The sequence below is a fragment of the Pseudopipra pipra genome, chromosome 1 (genome assembly GCF_036250125.1).
Source record: "Pseudopipra pipra isolate bDixPip1 chromosome 1, bDixPip1.hap1, whole genome shotgun sequence".
NCBI lineage: Eukaryota > Metazoa > Chordata > Aves > Passeriformes > Pipridae > Pseudopipra > Pseudopipra pipra.
The window spans coordinates 70,749,449-70,773,852 of NC_087549.1; the positions used below are offsets into that span (position 1 = coordinate 70,749,449).

At 37.5% G+C, this 24,404-nt stretch overlaps 1 protein-coding gene across 7 annotated transcripts in view; it reads left to right on the top strand.

Annotated features, from left to right (window-relative positions):
* GRB10 (growth factor receptor bound protein 10) overlaps positions 1 to 22,081 on the top strand; it is a 145,138-nt gene extending 123,057 nt beyond the window's left edge. For 6 of the 7 annotated variants that reach the window (XM_064660370.1, XM_064660344.1, XM_064660334.1 and 3 more), the window contains 11 exons: positions 3,680 to 3,795; positions 5,818 to 5,892; positions 8,924 to 9,061; positions 9,600 to 9,710; positions 10,871 to 10,969; positions 12,458 to 12,535; positions 13,198 to 13,314; positions 14,193 to 14,259; positions 15,256 to 15,343; positions 18,065 to 18,158; positions 18,952 to 22,081. In XM_064660370.1, the coding sequence (XP_064516440.1) occupies positions 3,680 to 3,795; positions 5,818 to 5,892; positions 8,924 to 9,061; positions 9,600 to 9,710; positions 10,871 to 10,969; positions 12,458 to 12,535; positions 13,198 to 13,314; positions 14,193 to 14,259; positions 15,256 to 15,343; positions 18,065 to 18,158; positions 18,952 to 19,098 (1,130 nt within the window). In that variant the 3' untranslated portion in view covers positions 19,099 to 22,081. Of the gene's footprint in view, positions 1 to 3,679; positions 3,796 to 5,817; positions 5,893 to 8,923; positions 9,062 to 9,599; positions 9,711 to 10,870; positions 10,970 to 12,457; positions 12,536 to 13,197; positions 13,315 to 13,534; positions 13,679 to 14,192; positions 14,260 to 15,255; positions 15,344 to 18,064; positions 18,159 to 18,951 lie in introns of those variants that run through there. The other variant, XR_010431839.1, reaches the window with a different exon arrangement.
* The last annotated feature ends 2,323 nt before the right edge of the window (positions 22,082 to 24,404 follow it).

The following is a 24,404-nucleotide window of genomic DNA, read 5'->3' on the forward strand; positions in this document are numbered from 1 at the left end:
TTATGTTTGGGGTCCAAAGTATCCACTATGATATAGTCAGTAAAAATTAAATACCAACTTTAATCCTTCTACCAATTTTTGATTGCAGTTTTAATTTTGTATTACTTGGCTGATCATTTCTGCTTCTATGAAGCTTAAATGCTACCCTGTATTTCAGAGACTGTCAGATCAAGATCTGCATCCTAGGTGAATTTATCAGGTGTCTGATGTTCCATATTTTTTTCTCTAGAGATAAGATTGCTAGTATAAGTAGGAAACAATGGTGTGTGAAAAGAAATATGATTTAGGAGTAGTGAGAATTCTGTGTTTCCAGAAGACATTATTTCTTACACAATACATCCTTGCTGACTTAATGCTGTAGGTGCTAATCTTGAAGCCCACCAAAAGAGAGGAGTTCCTCCATTTAGTTCACTGTCTTTTTTTATCTTGATCTTGTCTAATACTACTTTTGAAAAGAGTTAAGTTTGCAGAACCAGTTCATCTTTTTACTATTGGGCAGACTGAGGACAAGATCAAATTTTTGAAGCCAGCTGCATATTTATCATTGCAGTGGTCTTCTAGGTCCCACTTTGTAAGGAACCCTCACCTGACTCTTTACTGTGCACGAGTAGTCAAGTGTATTCCAAATAACATGCATGCTTGCAAATCGCTTCAAACAACTATTGGACTGCACAAAGTATTTGTGTTCTCACTAGAGGCACAGGTGTGACAATTTGACCTCAGAAAGTGTTAGATTTGACATGTAAAATGTGGTCCCTGCTACACTCTACCACTAGTATCTAAAGCGCTTTGTGGTCAAGATTTAAGCAGTCTGTCAAACTCGAAATGGTCCTGTTATTTCATTTGCTACCAGAAGTACACCTAACCTGTTCATAAAATGTGGTATTCTCCTTATGTGCTACTTTGTGCTTAAGTATCATTAATTTAGGATGGGGATGGAGATCTCTGTATTGGACATTAGCAGAAATAATAATGATGAAGACACGTCATAATAGTATGTGTCTAGACACTTGAAAGAAGCCCTACCTACAAACCTAATTTTTCCACCTGCAGAATTGACTATACATCCTATTGAATATAGTTGAACCAGGAAAGAAAAGTAGTAAGGCTCTGAAATATGTGAGGGTTAGAAGAAAGCGTTGCTGCAGTTTTGTACATAGATTTTTTTATTTACATGCCTTAATATGAATGAATTAAAAGTGGAACAGTTAGACACAGCCCACACAGGGAGGGCTATTTCATCTGGGGGTCCACTTGTCATTTGTAGTGATTCTCTATATGGGAATTTAGGGCCATGCCTGTGAGTTGTTTATGATGGAATCATCCAGCTCCTTCTCCCATCTTGTATCACTGCTACAGTTTTGTAGAATTTTTGATAATAATACAGAGCAATTGTGGGGGGGGGTGTGGTGGGCAGGGGACTGGGCAAGCCTGTTCTTCTAGGAAGTGTGCAGAGGAGACTGAATGGAGCCTATCAGATAAACTGAAAGGACACATTTCTGGTCACTTCAGCAGCAATGCCACTTGAAGACAGACTGACCTATTGAACTTAGCAGGCTGACATCTGTGTGTCTAGTTTTGTAGCAGGAAGCTCAAAGCCGGGCTGAGGCTGAGTTGCTAGTGTGTCAAGTGGTGGTTCATCCCATTTATACTAACCGACTGCAAATTACCCAGGACTTTCCAGATGTACAACTCCTATGAAGTAGTAGCAAACTGACCAGGACTAGCTTCCTTTTTACATGTACCTGTTATGAAATGCTGTACCTTTTCTCCAAGATGGCTTTTACCATCAAAACGAAAATATAAACATTAAATGAGGGGGAGTATTAGCACAGAATCTGAAAAGGTTCTTGATTTAGTAACAGAATACATGTCAGTTGTCTAAAGCATCTAATTTACAGAAACTCACTATTGAAATACAAAATCAGTTGACAAATGGTCATCTATACTGCATTTCCTCAGAACAGAATGAACAATTTGTCCCTGCCCTTAGGTGAGCCATTTTCAGTGCATTAGGAAAGCGAAGAGCACAACTTTGTGTGGTCACAGAAGCAGACAGTAACAGAACATGTGGTCTTTTGGGGTTCATACTGTGATAAAGTTTCATACCAATGTAATTAAATGTTTTTTGGAGGAAACATAATGTAAAAAACCCATACCCTCCACCCTCATTGGCCCAGAGTCCTCATCACAAAGTGAAGGAGACTTGATTTATTAAGTTGCTTTAAACCACGATAGTAGCAACAGATCAGAAATACCTGAAACTTCACCCGTGAAGCCCCTAGATAATGTACAGGTTTAGGTGATGAATGCTGAGGTGGTGAAAAACGTCCTTCCTTAACAGCCACCAGTGAAAGCATTGTCACACACATTAGTCAAAGAATACCCCTTAAAAGTGATGTTATGGCTGATGCACTGGAGCAGCCCACTATGGAAATTTTTTGATGTTAACCCCTGGAAAACACAGTCTGTAGCAAGGCTGGACATTGCAAGTGCACAGTAAATGCTGAAGTCATCAATGAGCTGGTGATGACTGACAACCTAAATGCAGGTGGAAGAGACAATGGGATCATTGACATTGGTTAAATTTTCAATCAAAGAACATAAATTAATCTGCTAAGTTCAATAATTAACATTCAAGAGCTTACTCTTCCTGAGATGCCAATGACTGCTTGCTTTCTATCCTGAAAACACCCCAAGAGCTTGGGTGGCACCCTGACGTTTCTAACTGTAGGAATGCAACACGAAGTAGGTAAGGGACTCTCCAGACTTCTTTGGTCAGCAAGTCTCAGGCATTTTGTTTAAAGCTTTGCAAAAGTTATGTTTTGCTTGACCTAATTTTTTAATTTTGTATTATATAAGGGATGAAAGCACTGACTAGTTAAAACTTTTGAAAAATACCTAAATATTTTCGTGGAAACTTCTGAAGACTTGCGAAGATAATGAGTTCATTAAGTAGTGCACACTTAAGCAGTTGCCTTCTTTCGAGTTACTGCTTTCAGTGAATTGGATTTGTTAAGCTATCTGTTCATGCTTTGATGTGCCATTCTTTTGACCAGAGAAGTAGTGGTTATGGGGAGTTACCTTGTAACCAAATCTAGAGCAGAAAATTGCCCTGTCATGTGTACAAAACGTTTGTCTCTGTCAGTATTCCTGTAAAGTAGATCCTGTGACCTCTTTCATAATAAACCCCATTGTCTAGCATCTACAATAAAGGCCTGAAGTTCACCTTGAAATGAACTGGTTTTATAGAGTGTGATCAAATAGGACACTGTATTTCTGTGATAGTTCAAGACCTAACAGTGGCCTTTCTGTAACTTTTTTTCCCCTTAAACCTGTCCACCTTGCCAGTCCCACAGCGTACAGCCAACACAAAGAGTTTCGTCTTTATAATTTAAGCTTCTGCACTCAAAAAAAATATATTCCTTTTGAGAAAATCTGTGTTTATGAAGCCCTGATATAGGAAATCTTTGAAGAACACTGCCATATAATGTTAAACTTTGTAATACTTTACAAAGTAAAGCATTGCTTCATGGCAATGTAGTTTGAAAGCTAGAATGTGTTTTGCTGATTTCTTAAGAGGTAATGGAATTACACTGGGTTGTTTTACTCCTATTCTTAGTTATCTCTCTCCTTCTGTTTGTTGGCTGTATGTTAACATCATGTTCTTTTTCCACAGAGAGGTGCTTGGAAGATCATGAGCTCATAGTTCAAGTTGAATCCACAATGGGAAGTGAAAGTAAATTTTTGTTCAGGAAGAATTATGCAAAATATGAATTTTTCAAAAATCCCATGGTGAGTCTCATTACTTAGTTGTTTACACCACAGAGGAATGGATTGCAATAACATTGCTGGGCATTATTATGTCTTAAACATCTATTATAAAAAAAAAAAAAAAAAGGCAACCAACTAACAGAATTCTTTCCAAAGAAATTTTAACCAATGTTTAAATTCCTTTTACTCTCCTCCCAGCTTAAAAACCTCAAGTGTTCTCAAGTTACCAAATATACTTGTTTCAAAATGTCTGTTGCTATATTGGAGGGTGACCAAGACAGGGGAATCTTGGTTGGTTTAAGAAAAACAATCAGAAGTGCAATTTACTCATCATCTTAAAAGTTACTTGATTTGAAGCAAATTGATCACGTAGCATGCAGTATCCAAACCTTTTAATTTCTGACAGTAAAAGCAAAACCCCTCTGGGTAACCCCTAAAGCACTTACTACGTACGAGGAATTTCCAGTTTATGTATATTGAACATTGTTTCACCTATGGCTGTGTTTTTTGCTAGTATGCTCTGCCTTCCTTACTTATCATAGTAGCTTGCCCTCTCTATGTCCTCATGTATATCCATGGTTGAAAAGTATTGTATGTCATCACTACTTATTCCTGTATTTGTAAGATCCTTTGAAAATCATAATTTTAAACTAGTTACTGTGTAACTGCAGATCTGGGGATGACTTTTCGCATTTTATCTAAACAATTAAGTTGGAACAGACTGTTGATGTGAAACAATATCAGCTGGTGTAACCCATCGTGATAGTTGAAAAAACATAACCCAGAGGTGGTTAGGTAAGAACAGATTTTGGGTCAGTCAGGCATTTGTGAGGTGAGAAGAAAAAAGATACATGAGATCACATGTAAACTCATTGCTGAAGTAACTACAGATGATAAACTCATTCATTTTTCTCATAGATACTAATGCACAGTTGCTGCATCCTCACACGTGTGCTTGCATGTACACTTGTCATCTGCTAGTGATTGTTTCAGAGTCTGTGCCTTGACTTACTGTGTGAAACATTTCTGTGCATGGAGTGTTCATAAGTTTTCACTTCTATTGATCTTACCATCTGATAACCCGTGAACATCTGAGTGTTGTATAGAAGTTTTGGTATCATAGGAGCTAGCACACTGGTTTCATGTGGTCTATTTTAATTAATAACAGAGCACGGGAGTAAAACCCAGAATGCTTGGCATTCAGTCCCAGGCTCCTGCAATCACAGAATAAATAATTCTTTTGGTGTAAGAATGCGAAGGCTCCCTATCCGTTGCATTAGCTGTTGCCATATGGCACTGTTTCTACTCGAGAGAGGCTTGTAAATGTTAGCTTTCATAACTCATTGTGCAACTTACCTGGCAGAAGGGTGATTCCTCTTCAGTCCTTCTCTTTATGCCCTAAAGACTTGAAATTTATATTGCCCGAAGAGTGACAAATGTTCTAAACTGGAAATGTTTTTGTTGTGATTCATCTTGTTATAATCAATCATTCTTTTATTTCAGCCATTTCTGCATGTCTTCATGCTTCAAATAATGTTTAAAAATTTCAAGAATGACTTCATATCATTGCTGTGTATAGTAAATTCACTGTACCAAATTATATAAGTGTTTTAAAACATATTAAGTGAGAGGGGAACTGGAGGATAAAGTCTGAAGTCAAGTCATTGATGCACTAAGCAAGGAATCACTGCATATTCAACCTGCAGGACCATTCATCCTGTCCTTTCCAAGAAAGTAGAGGCTGTTAGCAATCCCCAAAAGCTCTCAGTAGTAGAGGAAACGATGGAGAAATGCAGTTATGAAATGGTGTATATCAGATATTTTAAAAATCCACAATCTGTCTGCATGGGCATCTGGTGAGCAGAAGGAAGCGAAGAAATGCACTTGAAAGCCCTTGTATTACTTTCTCTATCAGGGGATCTCCAAATTGATTTTATAGTGATAGTTTCAAAAAATGAATGACTGGAAGAAAATTTCACTAGTTTTGTGTAAGAGTGTTCACCTATGAAGTGACTTCCAATTGTCTTCTCTTTTTTTGTCTAGAATTTCTTTCCAGAGCAAATGGTTGCCTGGTGCCAGCAAACAAACGGCAGTATCCCACAGTCACAACTTCTGCAGGTACTGTAAATTATCTGTATGGACAAAAAAAGTTTTGGAGCTGGAGGGGGGAGGTTGAGAGGAAGGAAGAGAGAATTCAAGGGTCTGGAAAGAGTTGGTCAGAGAAAGATCAGTTAGCATATGGTGCTAATGTTGAAAATGTCTGACAAAGATCTTACCCGGTAGCATTGAGGTGTAAACACAAAGTATTCATAGCTATTTTCACACATGCTTGTTCCATTAATACTTACTCTGTGGGTATCTGGTCTGGCCACCCAATGTTGCTCCAAAAACAGTCTTGGCAGATATATTTCTAGGAAAACAAACACCCCTGTTATAAAAAGCAGAACAGAAGTACTCTTCTATACTAAACATCATAGCACAAGAGAAAGTGTAAAAATGCATCTTGATATTAGAAGATGAGTTTGAGATGATGAGAGGTTTTGCTTTTACTTTTTATGTCCCATGTTTGTGCCTGTCAAGAATTAACAATAAAGACCAACTTTCCCATGGTTCAGCCAACTAACTGCTTTTTTGTATAGAAAAATAATGCCCTAAGAAATAAGTGCAAGTAGAAATTTGCATATAGTATTTGGAAAGTAATCCCATTTAAAGCTTCCCAGATTAAATTACAGGGGTGTGTACCTTATGCATATGTGTTGGTAGAGTTGTGTAATCTCCGTGGTAGTGGCACGTGTGCTGCATTTATACTGAAGTTCTGATGTCGCTGTAGAGCTTCTTGCTTGCTCATGAAGGAACCGTGGTGGTGGCACAGTTAGTTGGCCTTTAAGGATGGTGCTGAAGAGTGGGTTACCTCTCTGATCAGTAACTGATTCTCTTAAATCTCTCAATTTTAGTGCTGCAATCTAAACCTCATAGTCTAAATCTTTTAATTTCAGTTGTTTCCTCAAACTGGGGTCATTTAACTCAGGACACTCAACTCAAAACACAGTTTATTCAAAGAGTGCTGTATTAAGAATACAAGATCATGGTGCCTGGAAGGCAGTGACACGAGTACCAGGCAAATTATAAAGCAGAAGGCACAAATATGTGAAGAATTTTAGCTTGACTTCTGTCATTTTGCATGTTTGCAAATATGCACTGACTCTCTCTTTGAAGACAACAAGCTTCCACTGACTTTTGAAACAGTGCGCTCGTTTTGTCCTGTAACCATATCAAAGTCCGTTAAATTCTGGTACCACGTTCACTGAGAAGAATTTAAAGCGTTAGCATCCACTCTCAGCTGGAAAACAAACAAACAACAAAAAATCAATCCAATTTACGGAATTAAAAATGAAAGTCACAAGCAATGAGGTTGTAATCAGGAACCAAAACTGTCATGGATTGGCATCGCCACAGACTGGTAGGAAGACAGGTGTTCATATCTTGGACCCTTTTTCCTGTAGTGTAAGTAGAGAATTGAGTTTGTTTGTTAATACAAGCAGCAGGACTCCCTAAAAGAGTAAGATGTTCTTAAAGATAGAAAAGTTTTGATCCTAGGGTAATTTGAGTGGTAGCAAAAGGAAAACCTTACAACTTCTTGAGATACGAGAGTTTTCTTCTGGGAAGGCTCACTTAGGTGCCATCCTGGAGAAGCAAAAGTCATGGGGGTTAACAACACGAGAGGGGGAGGAAAAGAGGATAAGTATATTCTCTCTGTTTCATTGTTTAACCATAAAAGAACAATATTCCTTAAAGTATTTATACTGAATATTCTTTTTCTTTAAAAAAACCCACACAACTGTTTTTTAGAATTTCAGTGGCAGCTGTAATTTATTGAAGCCTACTAGTTATTAAACATGTTGCATCTGAGGCCACCTTAAACACTGAGCAATTCCACTGTATTTAATTACACATAGAACAGGGAAGAATATTAAATATCATCTCATTATATCATATACTGTATTAAGAGCTAGTATTTTTAGTCTTAAGAATAGCATTAAAACCAGCAGGATCTGTTTTCCCTAGTCTCAACCTGGCTGAGATACGCAAAAAAGCCTGCATCTTAGTTTACTTTTCTTTTATCTGACTGGACAAAAAGAACATATTTTTGTTTTTCCCTTTCACAGCTGAGAAGTGGATTCATAGTACAAATAGCAGGAAAATTGGCTGGTTTTTTCCATGCTGTTAGATGAGATGAGAAGGAGGAATGGGAAAAAATAGCTTTTAATTCTGATCCAGGGCACTGATTTTTGGTTTTGTTTCCTGTGGGCATTGTCCACCAAATAACACCAAAACACAACTTTGAAGACTTGCAGAGGCATCTAGCCAAACAGGTTTATGCATTTTTCTTATACTGTTGAATTTATTAATTTGGTATTTGACTTACTTGAGCAAGCCCTCTGTCATTTAAACATCTGGCCCATAGTAATAAGGGAGCAATCCATCAGTTCTCCTACCATAATTAAATGCTTCCTTCCTGTGATATATCACAAATCAAATTATTCCATATGTGGTCCCTCTACTTATGTCAAGAACTTAAATGCTTCTGAATCTTGAAGTCTGGTATAATTGCTGGCACTTATTTGACTGCTCTACATTTCAAATTAAATATTCTGTTGTCTGCTATACCTCTTGTCTTAGGACAACTTAAATGCCAGAAATCCTGAAACAGGCTCTTCCCTTTCAAAAACTTTATTATAAAGACAGAGATTTTGGCCAATATTTCCAAGTTAGACAATTTGCCAAAATTGCTGTGAGAAGGTATTATTTTAAGAATTAATAAGCTTACTTCCTCTCCCTTCAGGCCAAGTGCAAGAAGAACGGGGATACAGAGAAATGCTTAGCTTTTTGGAGATATAAGTATTGACAGAGAGAATAGGAAGATGTCTGGTGGGAGGAGATAGCTAGGTAGATTAAATGGGAGGAGCAGGAATTTCCATTTTGGCCATAAATCAGATTAAACATCTAGGTCAGTTTAAGCCTAGTGTGAAAGTGCACCTCAAATTCAGCAAAGTGATTTGCTGTTTACCTCTCTGATCTGGAAATACAGTGACAATTTTATAATCCATCCATAGGATACAATCTTCATTTACATTTGTCTCTCCAACAGAACTTTTTAAACTCCAGTAGCTGCCCTGAAATTCAAGGTTTCTTGCATGTGAAAGAGCTGGGTAGGAAATCATGGAAGAAATTGTACGTGTGTTTGAGGAGATCAGGACTTTATTGTTCTACAAAAGGAACTTCAAAGGTAAGATTAAAGAAGAAGTTGCACAGTACTAGCATGTGAAAACATTTTCTGCTTTTACAGTGGGCGGTTTTTTGCTGGTTTTTAAATACTTCCACACAGTGTTCCCTGTTTTTATGCCATAGAAAAGGATAAGTAAGCCACGATCAAAAGACAGTCAAGCCCTGGGCTCTCAATGCATGAATATAGCCATATAGTTTCATTATAAAATAAAACCAAACTAGTCAGGCAACATCATTGTGGCTACTGAAGTTGTGCTAACCTTCAGATTCCTCTGGAACAATGTAATAGGCTATGCCATTTTTAACGTGATGTGTTTGCATAAGTATAGTATTTTGTAAGCTTCCTGTATCAAGCACCTTCTGTTGGTAGGCTGATATTCAAGAGGTGACAGCGCTATGTCCACTTGAGGCTGCCGGGGAAAGGAACAGTGTTCGTACACTGCCCTCTGTTGGAGGCTGGGCTGGAGAGACTGCAAAGCTTGCACAAGATCTTCCAAAACCTTACACTTAACCTGTGATAAAACACGTTATTTCCCCAGGAGCCAAGACATTTGCAATTGTTGGCTGACCTGGAAGACAGCAATATCTTCTCATTGATAGCAGGCAAGAAGTTGTACAGTGCACCTGCAGAGTATGGATTTTGTATAAAGGTAAATCTCATTGAGTTCTTCCAAAGTTCCAGATGGTGTTGGTAGCTCAGTCACCCCAACCCGCAGCTAAATGGGATTTGTGTCTAAAACTCTGCAAGCCTTTTCTGTCATGAGGACTTGATCTTTAACATCTTTCATTTGGCAGGCATGTCCTGTGAATCTTATCATCATTTTATGAGACATTTTTAACATTTTGTCTGGTGCTCCTTTGGTTTGGGAAATTTCTGTGCAAGAGCAGCTCACTGCTGAAGCATAGTGTGCCTACGAGGTGGCCTTGGTTCACCTCACAGATGAAAACTTTTTCCAAGTACTCTAATTGAATAGAAAAGTTTCTGTGGACAGTGAGCACCAAAATTATACAGCAACAAAGGATCAAGCTCTGATGGGTAGTAATTTTATCATTATTATGGGTCAGAGGTTTGCCTTTATTTAAAGAGGAAGATTGTCTTGGAAAAAATGAAAATAAGAATAAGCAGTTGCCTTTGAAAATTTTTAAAACTGTTGTGCTGATAGATTGATTTGGACAGTATTTCTAAACTTTGAAAAGTGTAATTTTCTGAGAAGAAAATAAGGCTGGAAGCTGATTTTATTGACAGCAGTGAACTAGTCTCCTTCCTACCAGCCATTCCAGAGCTAGACAATAAGGGTTTGCATCAAAGAGACTGGCAGCAGGACTGATCCTCAGCCAGTTATGGAAACTTTCGTCCTTCATCTCAAAATAGGAGCTTATAAAACTTCTCACAGATTTAAAAAAAAAACAAACAAAAAACAACAAAACCCCCACCCTAACAACCAAAACCAACAAAACTAAATGCCCTGGTTTGGTTGTAGCATGGCCTGAGTACCTTGTTCCTATAAACTGCCAGAACTGCAGGTTATTTCAAAACATAGCATCATAGAATATCCTGAGTTGGAAGGGACCCTCAAGGAGTCTAACTCCTGAAAGTCAGAAGGCACCAACATTTATCTTGCTAGACCCAACTGAGACAGTGATTTCTTTCAAAGCATGCTCAGCCTCCTGAGCTTTAATTCAGAGTGGTGTGAGCTTTTTCTGGCTAGTTCTTAAGATTAATACTGCACCTGACTTTACTCTGCAGTAAACTTAGTTGTGCTGTTGGTTTTCTGTTGAATGTAGCTGACTTCCCTCTAACACTTTAAAGCCCAACAGAGTGAGAAACGAAACTAAGGAACTGCGGTTGTTATGTGCTGAAGATGAGCAAAGCAGGACGTGCTGGATGACTGCCTTTCGACTCCTCAAGGTATCTAATAATCTCTTCTACTTGTGCAAGGTTACATCTAGAGTTAAATTGCATTTGTTACTTTGTTCATGAGAAATTACCTACATTATTAAATGTAGTCTGTTCCAAACCAATACAGAGAAGAGCAAAATGCCAGGCAGGCCTGCCCTACCTAAGATTTTAAGCACAGGACTGAGCTCTATTCCTTCCACATATGAATCAAGTATAATTTTAGTTTTGGATCTGAATTTGAGATATGTGAATGAATCAAAATACCTTAACAAGGTATTTGCAAGTTATCATAAAGCTAGAGAAAATGTTTTGATAATGGTAAGTGGTTCTCCTAACTAGAATAAAGTGCCTTTTGCAATTTTTTTTTATTTTTTTTTTTTTTTAATTTTCTGAAGGTTCTACTAAAAGAAGTAACAAAAGTAATTCTATCTCCAGGTGAAAGTAATTTATATCTGACAGCAAACAATGAAATTTCTTGGTAATATGGTAGGAGGCTTCATCATTTTTTTTGAAACAAAATCAGGATGGAGGGAACTCAGGAGAAAGTTGACTATTTTGTGCCCTTGAAGCAGAGAACTTCCTGGTCTTCATAGGAAAATGTGCATAAGTTCTGATTTGGTTTTAAGTCTTTCCCTGAATGTGCTGCTGTGTCCTTCTGTATACCTTACTACATCCTATGTACAGAAAAAAAGGTTTTTGTTTTTAAGGAACACTGAAAGATGATTAAGGGTGTACAATCAGCGAAAATTAAGGCTGTGCCTCAAGGCTTTGTCTGTGACCCTTCTTTTTATTAACCTTTAGCTTTCCATAGTCCTGTATTACCCTGTTCACAAACTGTATAAACCATTTCAGTTAGAACATTCAGTAAGCAATGTTGCTATACTTCAGCACTGTGCCTCTAGGGAATGCACTGAGTAGGTGTTTTCCTACCATCCTAGCTACTAGTGTTGCTAAAATTTATCATGTTCAACGAGGAGCATGACTGGAATTCAATCACCTTATTTTTATAAGGATATGAAAAGTACCAAGTGTTATTTCCTGCTGAAATTTATTGAAAGAGCTAGTGAACTAGAAAGGTTCTTATTTTTTATCATTTCGAAAACTGAGTTTGAATGCCTTATGCAGAATATTTTTAAGTTCACATTACTAGAGGGTAAAAAGGAGGCAATTAATATGTGTGTTCTGACCTTGACTGAAAGCTTGTATTCTACAAGGAAAATAGAGTGATAGCTCTGGTGATTGCTGAGAGTGGCAGAAATTACCTGTGTATTTCACTCAGGCTTCTATTTTTTAAAGAAAACTTGTGTGTATTAACTGCTTGATTGCCACCTGCCAATTGCTATTGCTCAATGCAAATTGCTTTGGGACAGCTTCTGATCAGGAAAATAATAAACTGGTGGCACCTTGCTCCAGTGTAAGTGGCATTATGAAAACACTACAGTTTTTTTTCCTAGGCTATATATTTGAATAATAGTGTCCTTGCATTTCTTTTTGCAGTATGGAATGCTACTGTATCAGAATTACAGAATTCCCCAGCAGCGAAAAGCCATGCTTCCACACTTTTCCACTCCAGTAGTAAGTAATGAACTTACCTCATTGACATACGATGTTGGAAAAGATACATTTGCTTTTGCATTTTAAAAGTGGAAAATTTTACGCTAAGAAATGTAAATTCAGCATTGTGTAGCAAATCAATGTAAAGTTCATGTTTTGCATGAGTACAGTTTTCGTGGTTGGCTCTCCATTATCTCAGGCTTACATGATCCACATGATTGAAAAATCTTGGCTATGTCATGCTCTTTGAGACGTACAGTAGAGAGACATCTGGCTGTCTCTGCAGAAGCCAGCTTAGGTCTGGCAAAACTAACACGTAAATTTCTTAAAATAGGCTGGGCCAAGAGCTGACTGTTAACTATCTAAAAGTGAAGATCCTATATTTGGATCCCAACTGGCCCTGAAAATGACTGGAATATAGTAATAGGGCAAGTGGGCAACTTGAGCAATACAGATTTTATTCTCAGCCTTTGAATCCTTTCCCTCCCCTATGGCCTAAAAAGAAAAGCCATCTCTTTTTCTGTCAGTGAATCTTTTGAAAGAGATAAAAAAAGAGATGTATTTTTCGTGATGTTGAAGGAGAACCTTGGACAGTCTTCTGAAACCAAAACATTTTGAAATAAAACTCTCAAGCTGGATTTTTCTTTTCCTGTTTTTTGAAACAAGTGAAAATTCCTTTTCAGAGAAGTGTATCTGAAAACTCACTAGTAGCAATGGATTTTTCGGGGCAAATAGGAAGAGTTATTGAAAATCCTGCTGAAGCACAGAGTGCTGCCTTGGAAGAAGGACATGCTTGGAGGGTAGCTATCTTCTCTTCTTTTCTATTTTTGCAATCAGTGTCTGTTGAGAGCCAAAACACAGTGTGCGCTATGATGTTAGTGCAGTGCTGGTCACAGTATAGCTTAGCTCCGACCTGAAGCAATCACACTGCAAGCATGCAGATCTGAAAGTCAATATCCATCTTTAGCAAAACTGTCACATTCACAACAACCTTCTACCACTGCTTCTCTGTCCCCCTAGTGTCCAGAGGAAAGTTGAGGGGGAAAGCAGACCCACCAGAACTTTACTGCCAGTTTGCAAAACCAGTCTCTGAGGAGGAATATGTCAAATTAAATGCTTCCCCACATGGAAGAGGCTGGGGCTCTGACTAATGGCTTGCTCCCAGTAAGTTTAATTGCAGAATATACAAGAGGCAGGACCTCTTGCAATGAAAACTGATGTAACTTGTTTATAGTGTCTTGTGGACAGACAGCTGCAGTACAAGTTTTCCCACATGCTCGTCTTTTAGGGAAAAGAAGTCATTACTGAAGCATTAGCTGGTGCTTTATGTACGGGAGGGAAACACTGCTTGGTTTACTGAGTGCCTGGTGTTTTGCCTGAGCAGAGACATATCAGACTTTTCTTTTTTTCTCTCATTTTTTTCCTTTTCCTTTTTTTTTTTTAAATTTTTTTAGATACTGAGCTTTCATCATTAACATCTGGCTTGTGTTTTAAGCCAACTGAAATGAGCTGCTGCTTGTAGATTAGCCCCCTCCAAAGTTGCATTTCTTTTTCTCATTCTTGCATTAAATTTGCCCAGCCCCCAGTTTCCTGTAAATTAAATCTGTATTGCATGTTCACTAATTCTCTTCTGTTGAAACATTAGTGTGGATTTAACGGTAATTCATTTTCTCTGTAGAAACGTAGCACAAGAATGAACATCTTGGGTAGCCAAAGTCCACTCCACCCTTCCACACTGAGTACAGGTAAATTCTGCTGGTTTGTAAGCATAGTATCAGAGACCTCTGTGGGTAAAGAAAACCTGTATTTTATATAGAGTGCAGTCATGTAGTATTGATGTAAAATACACTGTTTATGTTTATCAGTAGCTTCTGTGCCATTAACATGCTTACCCATACAGGCATAGTAGAAGGAACTTGCTGTCCTTTGATGGCATACTCAAGCTTTTCTTCAGAACTAAGTCTTTTGAAACTCAGATTTTATAAAAATAGACACTCCATAAATGTTTCCATTTAAAACAATCCAGAAATCAATTCCCCGTTTCAGACAAGAAAAGTCAATGAGTGATCTGTTAATTTTTAAAGAGTAAAAATGAGAGTTTTCAAAATGGAATTCATTCCATAATAACTGACTAATGTAAAATATGTATGCCTGTAATGCAAGTCCTGAACATCTGAGATTGTAAGTTTAATAAAATAATAAGAAATTTCATATTAATATCCTGAACTTCTTAAAGGAAACACAGCTATTCTCTGTTGCTACTCTGTGTTTCTACTCTGTTGAACAGAATTTAAAAATACCATTTGAAAAATAAACAATAAACATAAAATATTTGGGGAAAACTCTGCTCTTGAAAGCAGAAGCTAAAGTGTTTTTCTATATTTGAGACTTAAAGAGACTTGATTCTAACCCATTAGCTTATACATTGTCTTCTAAGAATTGTTAGTCCCAACATTTTCAAGAAGCTATGAAAAGGCAATATAGGAGATTTCTCTTGTTAACTTCATCGTACATCTGCAAATCAGAAAATACATGAAATAATGCCTCTCTATTTGGTATATTAAGTAGATGCATTTTTGATTTTTTTTTAATATAGATTGATGGAAGATACTTTATATCTATAACAAAAATATATATACCCACTTTTAAAATGTGTAAATAATTAGTGTGTGGAAAAAAATGTTGCACATGTAACTGCTTTTAACCATCTTCTCTTTCCCTCTTTTCCCTCTCGCCTCCAGTTATTCATAGGACACAGCACTGGTTTCACGGCAGAATCTCTAGAGAAGAATCTCACAGGATTATTAAGCAACAAGGGCTTGTAGATGGGTAGGTACTGTTGTTGCTTAGTATTTATGGTCCGATGGTGAGCTTTATAGACAAGAGCACAGCCTCTGCTGGTAATGGTTTACAGGTTTCTGAGCACTTCTGAGTAACCCGATTCTCGAGTAGTCCCGTTATAACCTGCCTGGCTTTCAAAAAGTCAGGGTGCGTGTTTGTAGGAGTGGATCCTAACTCTTAATTTGAAAAATAAAATCTTAGAAACACACTTAAACTTCTTTCTTTTTTTCTAACAGAGGCAATCAACTTTTAGAGATTGTTAGAATCTGAAAGTAGTTAATTCTTGTAATCTGCATTGAGGATATACTTTTTAGAGAAAGCTGTACCTAACCATTTGCCACAAATTTATAATGTCATTTGTGCTCTTTTGCATGAATCGGAGCAGTTAATGGTGATTTCTCACTATTTGTTTCTGTTCTAGAGCAAAGAAGTGAAAGTAACTTAAGTGCTCTCTAATATGTCTTTAGTTGAGATTTAAGTATCTTCTGTATCGTTGTTTCCCTCATTTATATGGAGTTATGGTCATCGAAGGAAAGTTGCTTGAACTGCATTCAGCAGTTCTTTATTTGTAGGATAGGAAAAGCATGGTTGTCTTTGGTTCACTAACCTAACTGCTGTCAGGGTTAAGGTAGAAACATCCATGCTGGCTTCTCAGAAGACAGTTAAGTTTAAACCTTTCTTCGTTTTTTCTGACTTTCTGATTCAGAACACTAATCTTTGTGAAGAATAATATACATTAGAGAAATAGAAGTTGGTAGTGCATATACATATTTATCAAGCAGCGTTTATTTGTTGTTTTGGGGTCTTGGCTGGGCTAAGGCTGGGCTAAGGGTTTTAACTTCACAGGTCAGATAGAGAAGAGGCTGAGAAAGCAAAGGAGCACTGCTAACTTGTTGGGTTTCTGGTTCTCTCACACTACAGATCTTTATAGTCTTGGGGTCATTTTGACTTGTTACCTTAGGAATCTGGTGGCCTATCCTTCATGAAGTTTTCAGGAATGTGTTGTATTAATAATGCCTTTGAGGAGGTGTTAAATTTGTGCCTAGTCAGCTTGCTCGCCATGGACCGTGAGGATTGGTTAGTCTGGCTGTAGCAAGGTCAGTCAGCAGTGACAAAAGACCTATGTTACCTATATGCTCCAAGATCTAAGGGTTGTGATTTTCAGGATGGAAAAATCTTGCCTATGTTTTCCTGCTGTGTGTTCTTGAACAAAAGAAGATAGAAAGTTAACAGTCTCCTGATGGCTCATGGAGGAGGTTCAGCAACGTATATATGCAGCCGATACTGCTATCTTTGTCTCTGGAAGCTATTGTTGAGGATGCATCTATCTTTATAGTCATTGTTTGTGCAGGAGCCAGTTGCTTGCCAGAGGTTGAGTAAACTGTTGCAGTTTCAGTTGTGCAGAGCTCTGCTTTGTGCCACCAGCTTATGATAACATGCATTATCTGAAACAGCTACATGAAAGATAATTTAGAGATACCTGCATGAACTGCAGTACCACAGGGCAGGTAAGACCTTTCTCCCTGACATGGATCCTAATGTATAAGGGCTTTTGTCCCTTTGCCACACATCTGGTCTTCCTAGGACTAAAAAGGAATGTCAAATACCATTCATGGTTTCTGATGGTGGCAAGACATGCCTGTCTCTGATTACTGAACTGACAGTGGTTATGATGGTGCATTTTTGTGGTATTGACATTTCTCAATCAATTCTGAGGAGCTGGAGTAAATTCTTTTGGGTTCCTAAGACTACAAGCAGTTCTTGCAACTCAGCCTTGGAAAAGTGTGTTCCTGGCTTAGTGATTAGCAATTAAGAGAGCTTGAGGCCTGCCCCCATACTGTATTGGGCCATCTCACAAATCCACTAGTGATTAGTGCTGTAAGCCTTGTGCCAAAGGTATATTCTTGTTTTCTGTGGCATGGAGAAGATCTGCTTCCTTGGTTCATAAATGTCAAGGGGAGAAAATGTGGGGGTTTTTAGCCAGATTGTTTTTCTCCTCTTCCTATTATATGTATTTTTTAACCATTTGAGTTAGGACTTCAATTTTGTGAGTCAACTTAAAAGTCACAGTTAGATAGTGTATGGTGTTGCTATCTGTACTGCTAAAGTACATTTTCTCCTAGTGATGCCGAGGGAAAAATACTGTGACTGTTCTAGAGGAAAAATCAGTGTGTATTTTCCCCATCTTGATAATGTGGAAGCTACTTACCTGCTAAGTAATTTTAAGAAAGCACTAAGCTATTTCTGTGCAATTGCAGCCATTTAACCTAAACGTAATTTTGCTGACACTGGATTTTTGTGGACTGATGCAAGATACTGGAGAGTGGGAACAGATTTGCATATATTACTTTCCAATCTACAGAAATTCAGACTTGCTCAGGAGTTAAATGATAATATTTTTTTCATGATAATATTTTTTTCATGAGAGTACATATCATTAACGGAAAGCTGAGTTAGAGAGAACCTTAAAGCATCATATGTACATTCTTAGGGGAAGAACTACTGTCATATATGTTTCACTTCTTGTTTCATCTATTATTGTTGCATAGCCATGGTATAAAATTGAAAGCAAATTGCCAGTTATGGAATTGCCTGTTAATGCAACTAAAGAAGAGTTAGGCAGTGGCACAAAATTACTTAGTAGTTCTGATTATTTATGAAGAAATAGATTGCAGTATTCAGTTTGCTCTTAAAAACGTTCTCTCCTAGATTATTTCTTCTCCGGGACAGCCAAAGCAATCCAAAGGCATTTGTACTTACGCTGTGTCATCATCAAAAAATAAAGCATTTTCAAATCTTGCCGGTAAGTAGATTATTTTTGATACTGATAACAAAACCCAAAATTTTAAATCATGAAGCTTTTGTCAACATCTGAGAAGACCTCTTATTAATTACTGATGTAATTAACAGGGGTGTTCCTATTAGCAAGTATATTAGCAAGTATTTTTTACAGTTGTGAAATGTCTGATTTTAATTATTTATTAACATTGCCCGGAAAACTAGTGTAAGTCACTACATTACACAAGTCTGTGTAATACACAGAACTTGTTCTCTGTGACTGACAGCAGCAACAGCAGCTGTTGTCTGCCTGTCACTTAGGCAAACATAGAATAACTTAGGGAAACTTTAAAAAGTTTTATTCTAGAGGTTATCCAATAATGTTGAGCTTCAAATAATGTTACACTGAGATGTTGGGAAACAATTTTATTTTTATTTTGATCAAAAAAGCACCAAAAATTTAAGATTGTGTAAACCTTTGTATTGATCCTCTTCTCTTGTTTAGCCTGCCGATTTTACAAACAGCTAACAAATACTTTTGGGGTATTTTCATTTTATATAATGAAGTCCAGTGCTGTCTCTACAACTTTCAATTACTCTGCCCACGAGCTTTCAGTTTCATAAACGAAATATTACAAGTTGGGTTAACATATGTTTTCTCTGGTGCTGTGCATGATTTCATGAAGAACTCTGGGCACTAGGTTGTTTGGGGAGTGCCCATCTTTTATGTTATGTCACACACTGGTGGTACTCTGTTTTGTCATACTTGCATCTCTTCATGTGCAGTCTAACTTAAAAAGGACGTTTTGTTTCCCTAGTGTGAAGATGATGGACAGATATTTTTCAGCCTGGATGATGGGAACACCAAATTCAGTGATCTAATCCAGCTTGTTGAATTCTATCAACTAAACAAAGGAGTCTTGCCCTGCAAACTCAAACACCACTGTATCCGAGTGGCCTTATGACCTCAAATCTGACTCTCACTGAAGACTGGATTTGCTAGAAGAGTAATTGTAAGAGAACGTTGACACTGGGGAATTGGCAGATTTGTAAGTTGGTAAAAAAAATAAATATTATGCACCTTGGGACTCTGAAAGGGATGGATTCGACAGGTGCCAACAGACCAAGATTGCTGGTTTGTCTAACACCTAAGAGTAATTGCTGCTGAGTGTCCCAGCATCCCAAAAATGGGGGGAGGGTCTGTAAAACAATGAGTAAATTTGAAACAAAACTGGAAACTATCTTGGCTGGGCCACTTAACAGGAACAAGTGTGAAGAGAAATCTTTGAAAAGAACTCTTGCCCTGGAATAATCTTGACAATTGAGACTAGTGTGTTTACTTTTTGTATTGATCACTTTTTTTGCACTCCTACTTTGTTTCGGATATTGTATGCAGCCTATATTAGGAGCTGATGTGGCTTTTAAAATTCATGCAGGAGTTGGGTATTAATCTGCACCCTAAAATGTATGGAATGCTTCAGCCTAAAAGGATCTAGAAGAAAATCAAGAAGTGTGTGTGTGTGTGCGCGCGCATGTCTCAATACTTCTCTGGAGACCTGAGGTTCAGTGATCTGCAGATGTCTTTGAAGAAGCAATGAGGATACAATTCTAAAAGAACATACCACCAATACACATATTCTTAAAACTGTTGACCTGTAGCATTATGGCTGTAGTGTGTTGATGGCATATTAGTGGCATCCAGTCATGCAAAGACTGTATTAGATTCTATGCACAAATTTTTATTATTGGAGTGGTGGTTTGTTTTTTACAGCCTTTTGACTGTTTTCCTGAGGAAACTTACTGTTACTAAATAGAATAGGACTGAATGACTACACTTGTATTTGAAACCACCATTTTTTGTGAGAAGAGTCTTCTGCGGGTAGTCTTAGTATGACAAAATAAAAAAAAAAAATTAAAAACCAGTGTTTTTAGCTTTATAGCTCCTTGAATTTTCAGACTGTTTCAAAGAGCTCTTTCCACATAGTAGAGCTACAGTGACACAAAGCTCACCTGGGGACAGGGCATAAGAAGAACTGTACCCCTTCTGCTTTTTGTAGGGCCGTGGAAGTTTACATGGTGAGAAAGAACATACTGGGAATAGAAACAGATTTGATTGTGAACTAGCTGCTGGCAATGTCATCCATCGAGATAACTGGTGATCCCTGTGTCATATATGCTACCGAATGGCAGACAGGCATGTATCTTGCTCTGGTGCTGGTTTGTCATCAGAACTACTTTATTGTTAATGTTTAAATGGATTATTTAATGTTTACACAATAACTCTTTCTGATGATAAATCGGTATTAAAGTTGGACAAGTCCCACCTTGATCCTCCAATAGCAAATAAATCATTCTTTCAACAACACGGTCGGTGCAGGAACTGTTTTAAGTGAAACAACTTCCCAGTGCTTCGTGCCGTTAGCCACAATGAGGAGTATTCCACCCTGGGAACTTGCAGAGCGTAGTGCAGAACAGAGCATTCTTAGGATGGTAAATGATTTACACGGGCTAATTCATCTTTAGTATTTGCCACTGGGTTTGAAATCCTAGCCATCTGAAAGGGTAAAGAAGGAAATTCAATCCTACACTTTTAGGTCTTCATGTAGTGTTAAGAATAGCTTAAGACAAACCATAACCTGCCTGAGTCATCCATATCAGCTTAAACTATGTCAATGGTATAGAAACACTGTATTTTAGTTTACAGAACACATTTAGTATTTTTTTCCATGCAATGTCTAGATACTAAAAATGAAGAAACTTGATTTTGTTTTTAGTAGAAACCTTTTTTGTTTTGGTTTGTTTTTGTTTTTTTTTTTTAATTGTACATAGTAAAATGAGTGTTCCTGCTTTCTAGACAATGTATTTTAAAACCTTGAAATTAAGCTAACTTAAGTCTGACTTCACTTTGCATGCTTCTATTTGGCCCCTATTAGGAGAAAAAAAGATACTTGTATCGACTACATTACCAGTTTAATAAGACCATTTATGCTGTAGTTTTAAGTTTTTCTGTTTACATAGCTTAGTGACAACCATGCATTTTTCCCAGTAGGCGGATAGTATTTGCAGTGTTTCATATTTATGAAAAAAAACCTTGCATCTTATTTAAATTGAGAATAAAAGTTTGACTATGAACCATGATTTTTGTATGTAGATGGTTGACTTAGTATTTTGTACTCTTCCCAGCTAAAGTGAGCTGTTTTGAGAAAGTGACCACCTTCAAAGTGGCAACAATCTTACTTAAGCAGATCACTGCTTTGTCTTCTTTCTGCTGGAAAACAGTCAATGCCACCTTAGTTTTCCAACAGATTCAGCTGGCTGCCAGCTCAGAATACCAAGGACTGAAGGACATTTGACTCTTATTTTTGTATTTAAATGACATGAATGTAAAGGGGATGCTCAGGGTTGTTTTGGAGCCTGTTGAATTTTTATCTTTTTGCCTGTGATTTTATTTTCTAAATAAATACTTCATGTAGCAATCTTGAATATGTTGAGAAGGAAAATGCCAAACCATTTTGGTAATGAGGTTACTAGTTAAGTTATGTTACGATAGGTGTTAAAGTACAAAAAAACTTTTTATTTGTTAATTAATCTTGAAGAAACACGTGCCTCAGTTTAGATGTTTTGTCTTATCTTTTCTGCACTAAATACCTGACAGTTTGACCAATCAATGCACCTTTCCAGTGGCAAGAATTGCTTATCGTAAATTATATTGTCACAATGCAAGATTTAGTGACTGTAAAATGAAATAAAGTTTAAAGTTTCAGGGAATGCAAAAGGTATTAACTTAAGAGACAAAACCTTTATTCAATATGCTTTGCTTCATACTGTAAATAGCTTTTTGGCTTGTGAACCTAATTGTAATCTTTCAGGTATTTTTGTACAAATAAGGGACTGATATTCTGTTTCTTGTAATTAGAAATAAACGTTAATACAATGCTATTCATTTTATATTGGAATGAATGTCGTCTGTTGAATATATCTGTACACTATGTCTCTCTTGCCTTAATTCAGAGTTAATTGGGTGGGTTGCATTAAACAGCTTTTAAGAAGAGTGAAGAGGAAAACACAATCCCCAAGATACTGGCTGTTCTGTCTTAAGATTCTTATTAGGACAGCCTGCACTTTATTTAGAAAAAAACTTGTTTGCCCCTTTTGTTTGAGGAAAATTACTGGGGACATTCTGCTACGACATTTATTCATTTGAGAAGGCTGCTAAAATCAAATCAGGAAAACATAGCATGTGCATCTTTCGGGTCATAAAGCTATAACTCACTGAAAATGTGCACTCTGCATAAAACACTTTGTTGGCCTGATAGCTGTTGGATCAGAAAACTTTTCAATAGTGCTTTCAGAAAGCAGTTGTTCATGCCTGTAATCCTTGTATTCGAGTGGTCTATCAACATTTGTCTGGAAAAGCACATCTTCACAAAATATGTTCTTCCTTAAAAAATCTGGGTTGGGCGAGGGGCAATTGGTTGTTCTTCTGGTAGATGGAATAACAGAAGGTTAGGAATATTTCACTTTTTAGTTGGACACAATCCTTTCCTGTTTCTGCCTTGCTAATCCATAGAAGCCATCAAATGCATTCAAGACTTTGTCACACTCTGACTACTTCTGCATGCTTCATCTTCATATAAATTTATACTGAACTGTGGCATGAGTTAGTATGTTAGCATTATGAAATTCATCAGCACATAGAGGCAGAGTACTTCCTTTGGGTTTTGATATTTGCCAAGTTTTTTCTATCTGGAGATGCATATTAAACTTAAAGTGCTTAGAGTTCACTATCCTGCACACAGCAAGTTACTTTTTCACTGAGTTAATGAAGGGGACTGCTTGCTTCCAAAAGGTTTGAAGATGCCTATTTCTTGCTTAGCTAAAGGAAGCCATGCTAACATTGAAACTGGCCCCCACTGTAATCATTTAAAGTCAAGGACTATAATTCTACACAAACCTCTAAAAAAAAACCCAACAAAACAACCAAAACAAAACAACAAAAAAATCCAAACAAACAAAACCAAAAAAATCAACCCCAAAACCTCAGCTTACTTTATTGTATATATTGCATTTGGAACAGACAAGAAGATGGCATTAAAAAAAACCCAACACAATAAGAAGATCTTGGTAAGCCTGCCCAGTGGCAGGGTAGTGCTGTCTGCATGTTTGCCACCAGTGTGGCAAATGCAACACGATACCGGTGAAATCTGGCCCCTGACATTAGCAGCAGGTACCTGTGCTATCAGAACGTCACCATTGCAAAATTAGTCTGGGCCAGAAGTGGGTTTGTGGTACAGATTTTAATTACTTTCCTGATACAGGGTTTGTGCTGCTTTCACATTAGTTGCAGAACAACAGACATAATCAGACATATGATGCCACATAAAGCATTCTAGCATGAAGTTTACCTGGCAAAACAGGTCAAATGCGTTTGGACCTACAAGTAAATTCCTATCAGACTAGTGTTTTACAGCATGTGGCTCCAGCACTTTCATCCTGACACAGAGAACTCCTAAGTTAGGATTATTTTAACACTAAATTGTTGCTTCAGCCTGTACCTGTAAAACCAGATGAGGAAAATATCCCCAGAATGAGCCATTTCCCTTGAAGTAAGTAGAACTTTATATGACTTTGGGTCTTTGTTATTGCTAATTTAGTAATGCTTTAATCTGGTTTGTCAATGTCCAGTCTGTAGATTGCTTTGTGTCTTGGACATTTGTTTGTCTGACATCTTGGAAACCTCAGTAACAATGTCAGCAGATGGAGAAAAGTATCTTCCTTTGAATACCCATATTGCCTTAATTTGGGTTGCTTCTGCATCTTAAATCTTATGTCTTCCTTCCTTAACTTGAAGCACAATTTAATTAGTGCAGTGGCCAGATGGTCAGTGCAATGGTCAGGTGGTCAGCGCAGCGGCCAGGTGGAGGGGAGCAAGAACACCGACACGATGTAGGTAAAGCAGAACTCCGTTTATTGCAGCTTCTATGACTACATTTATGCTTGTTTCACTTCCGTACACGCGGTCACGTATAAGCTTATTGGCTAGGTCACCTTGTCCACGCGCAATACATGCGAACAAGGGGCTTTTCTCATTGGTTACTTATATTGGCGTCATTCATACTCTGCGGTTACAAGTTCCTGTTTTTACTGCTCATCTCTGCATCCTGTTTTTCTCCTTTTGTCCTTTGTGGTCAGGCATGACCTTCGCATCTTATACCCGACTGTATACACTTTCAATGTTTCTCAATCTCCGGCCTCCTACAAATTAGTATTT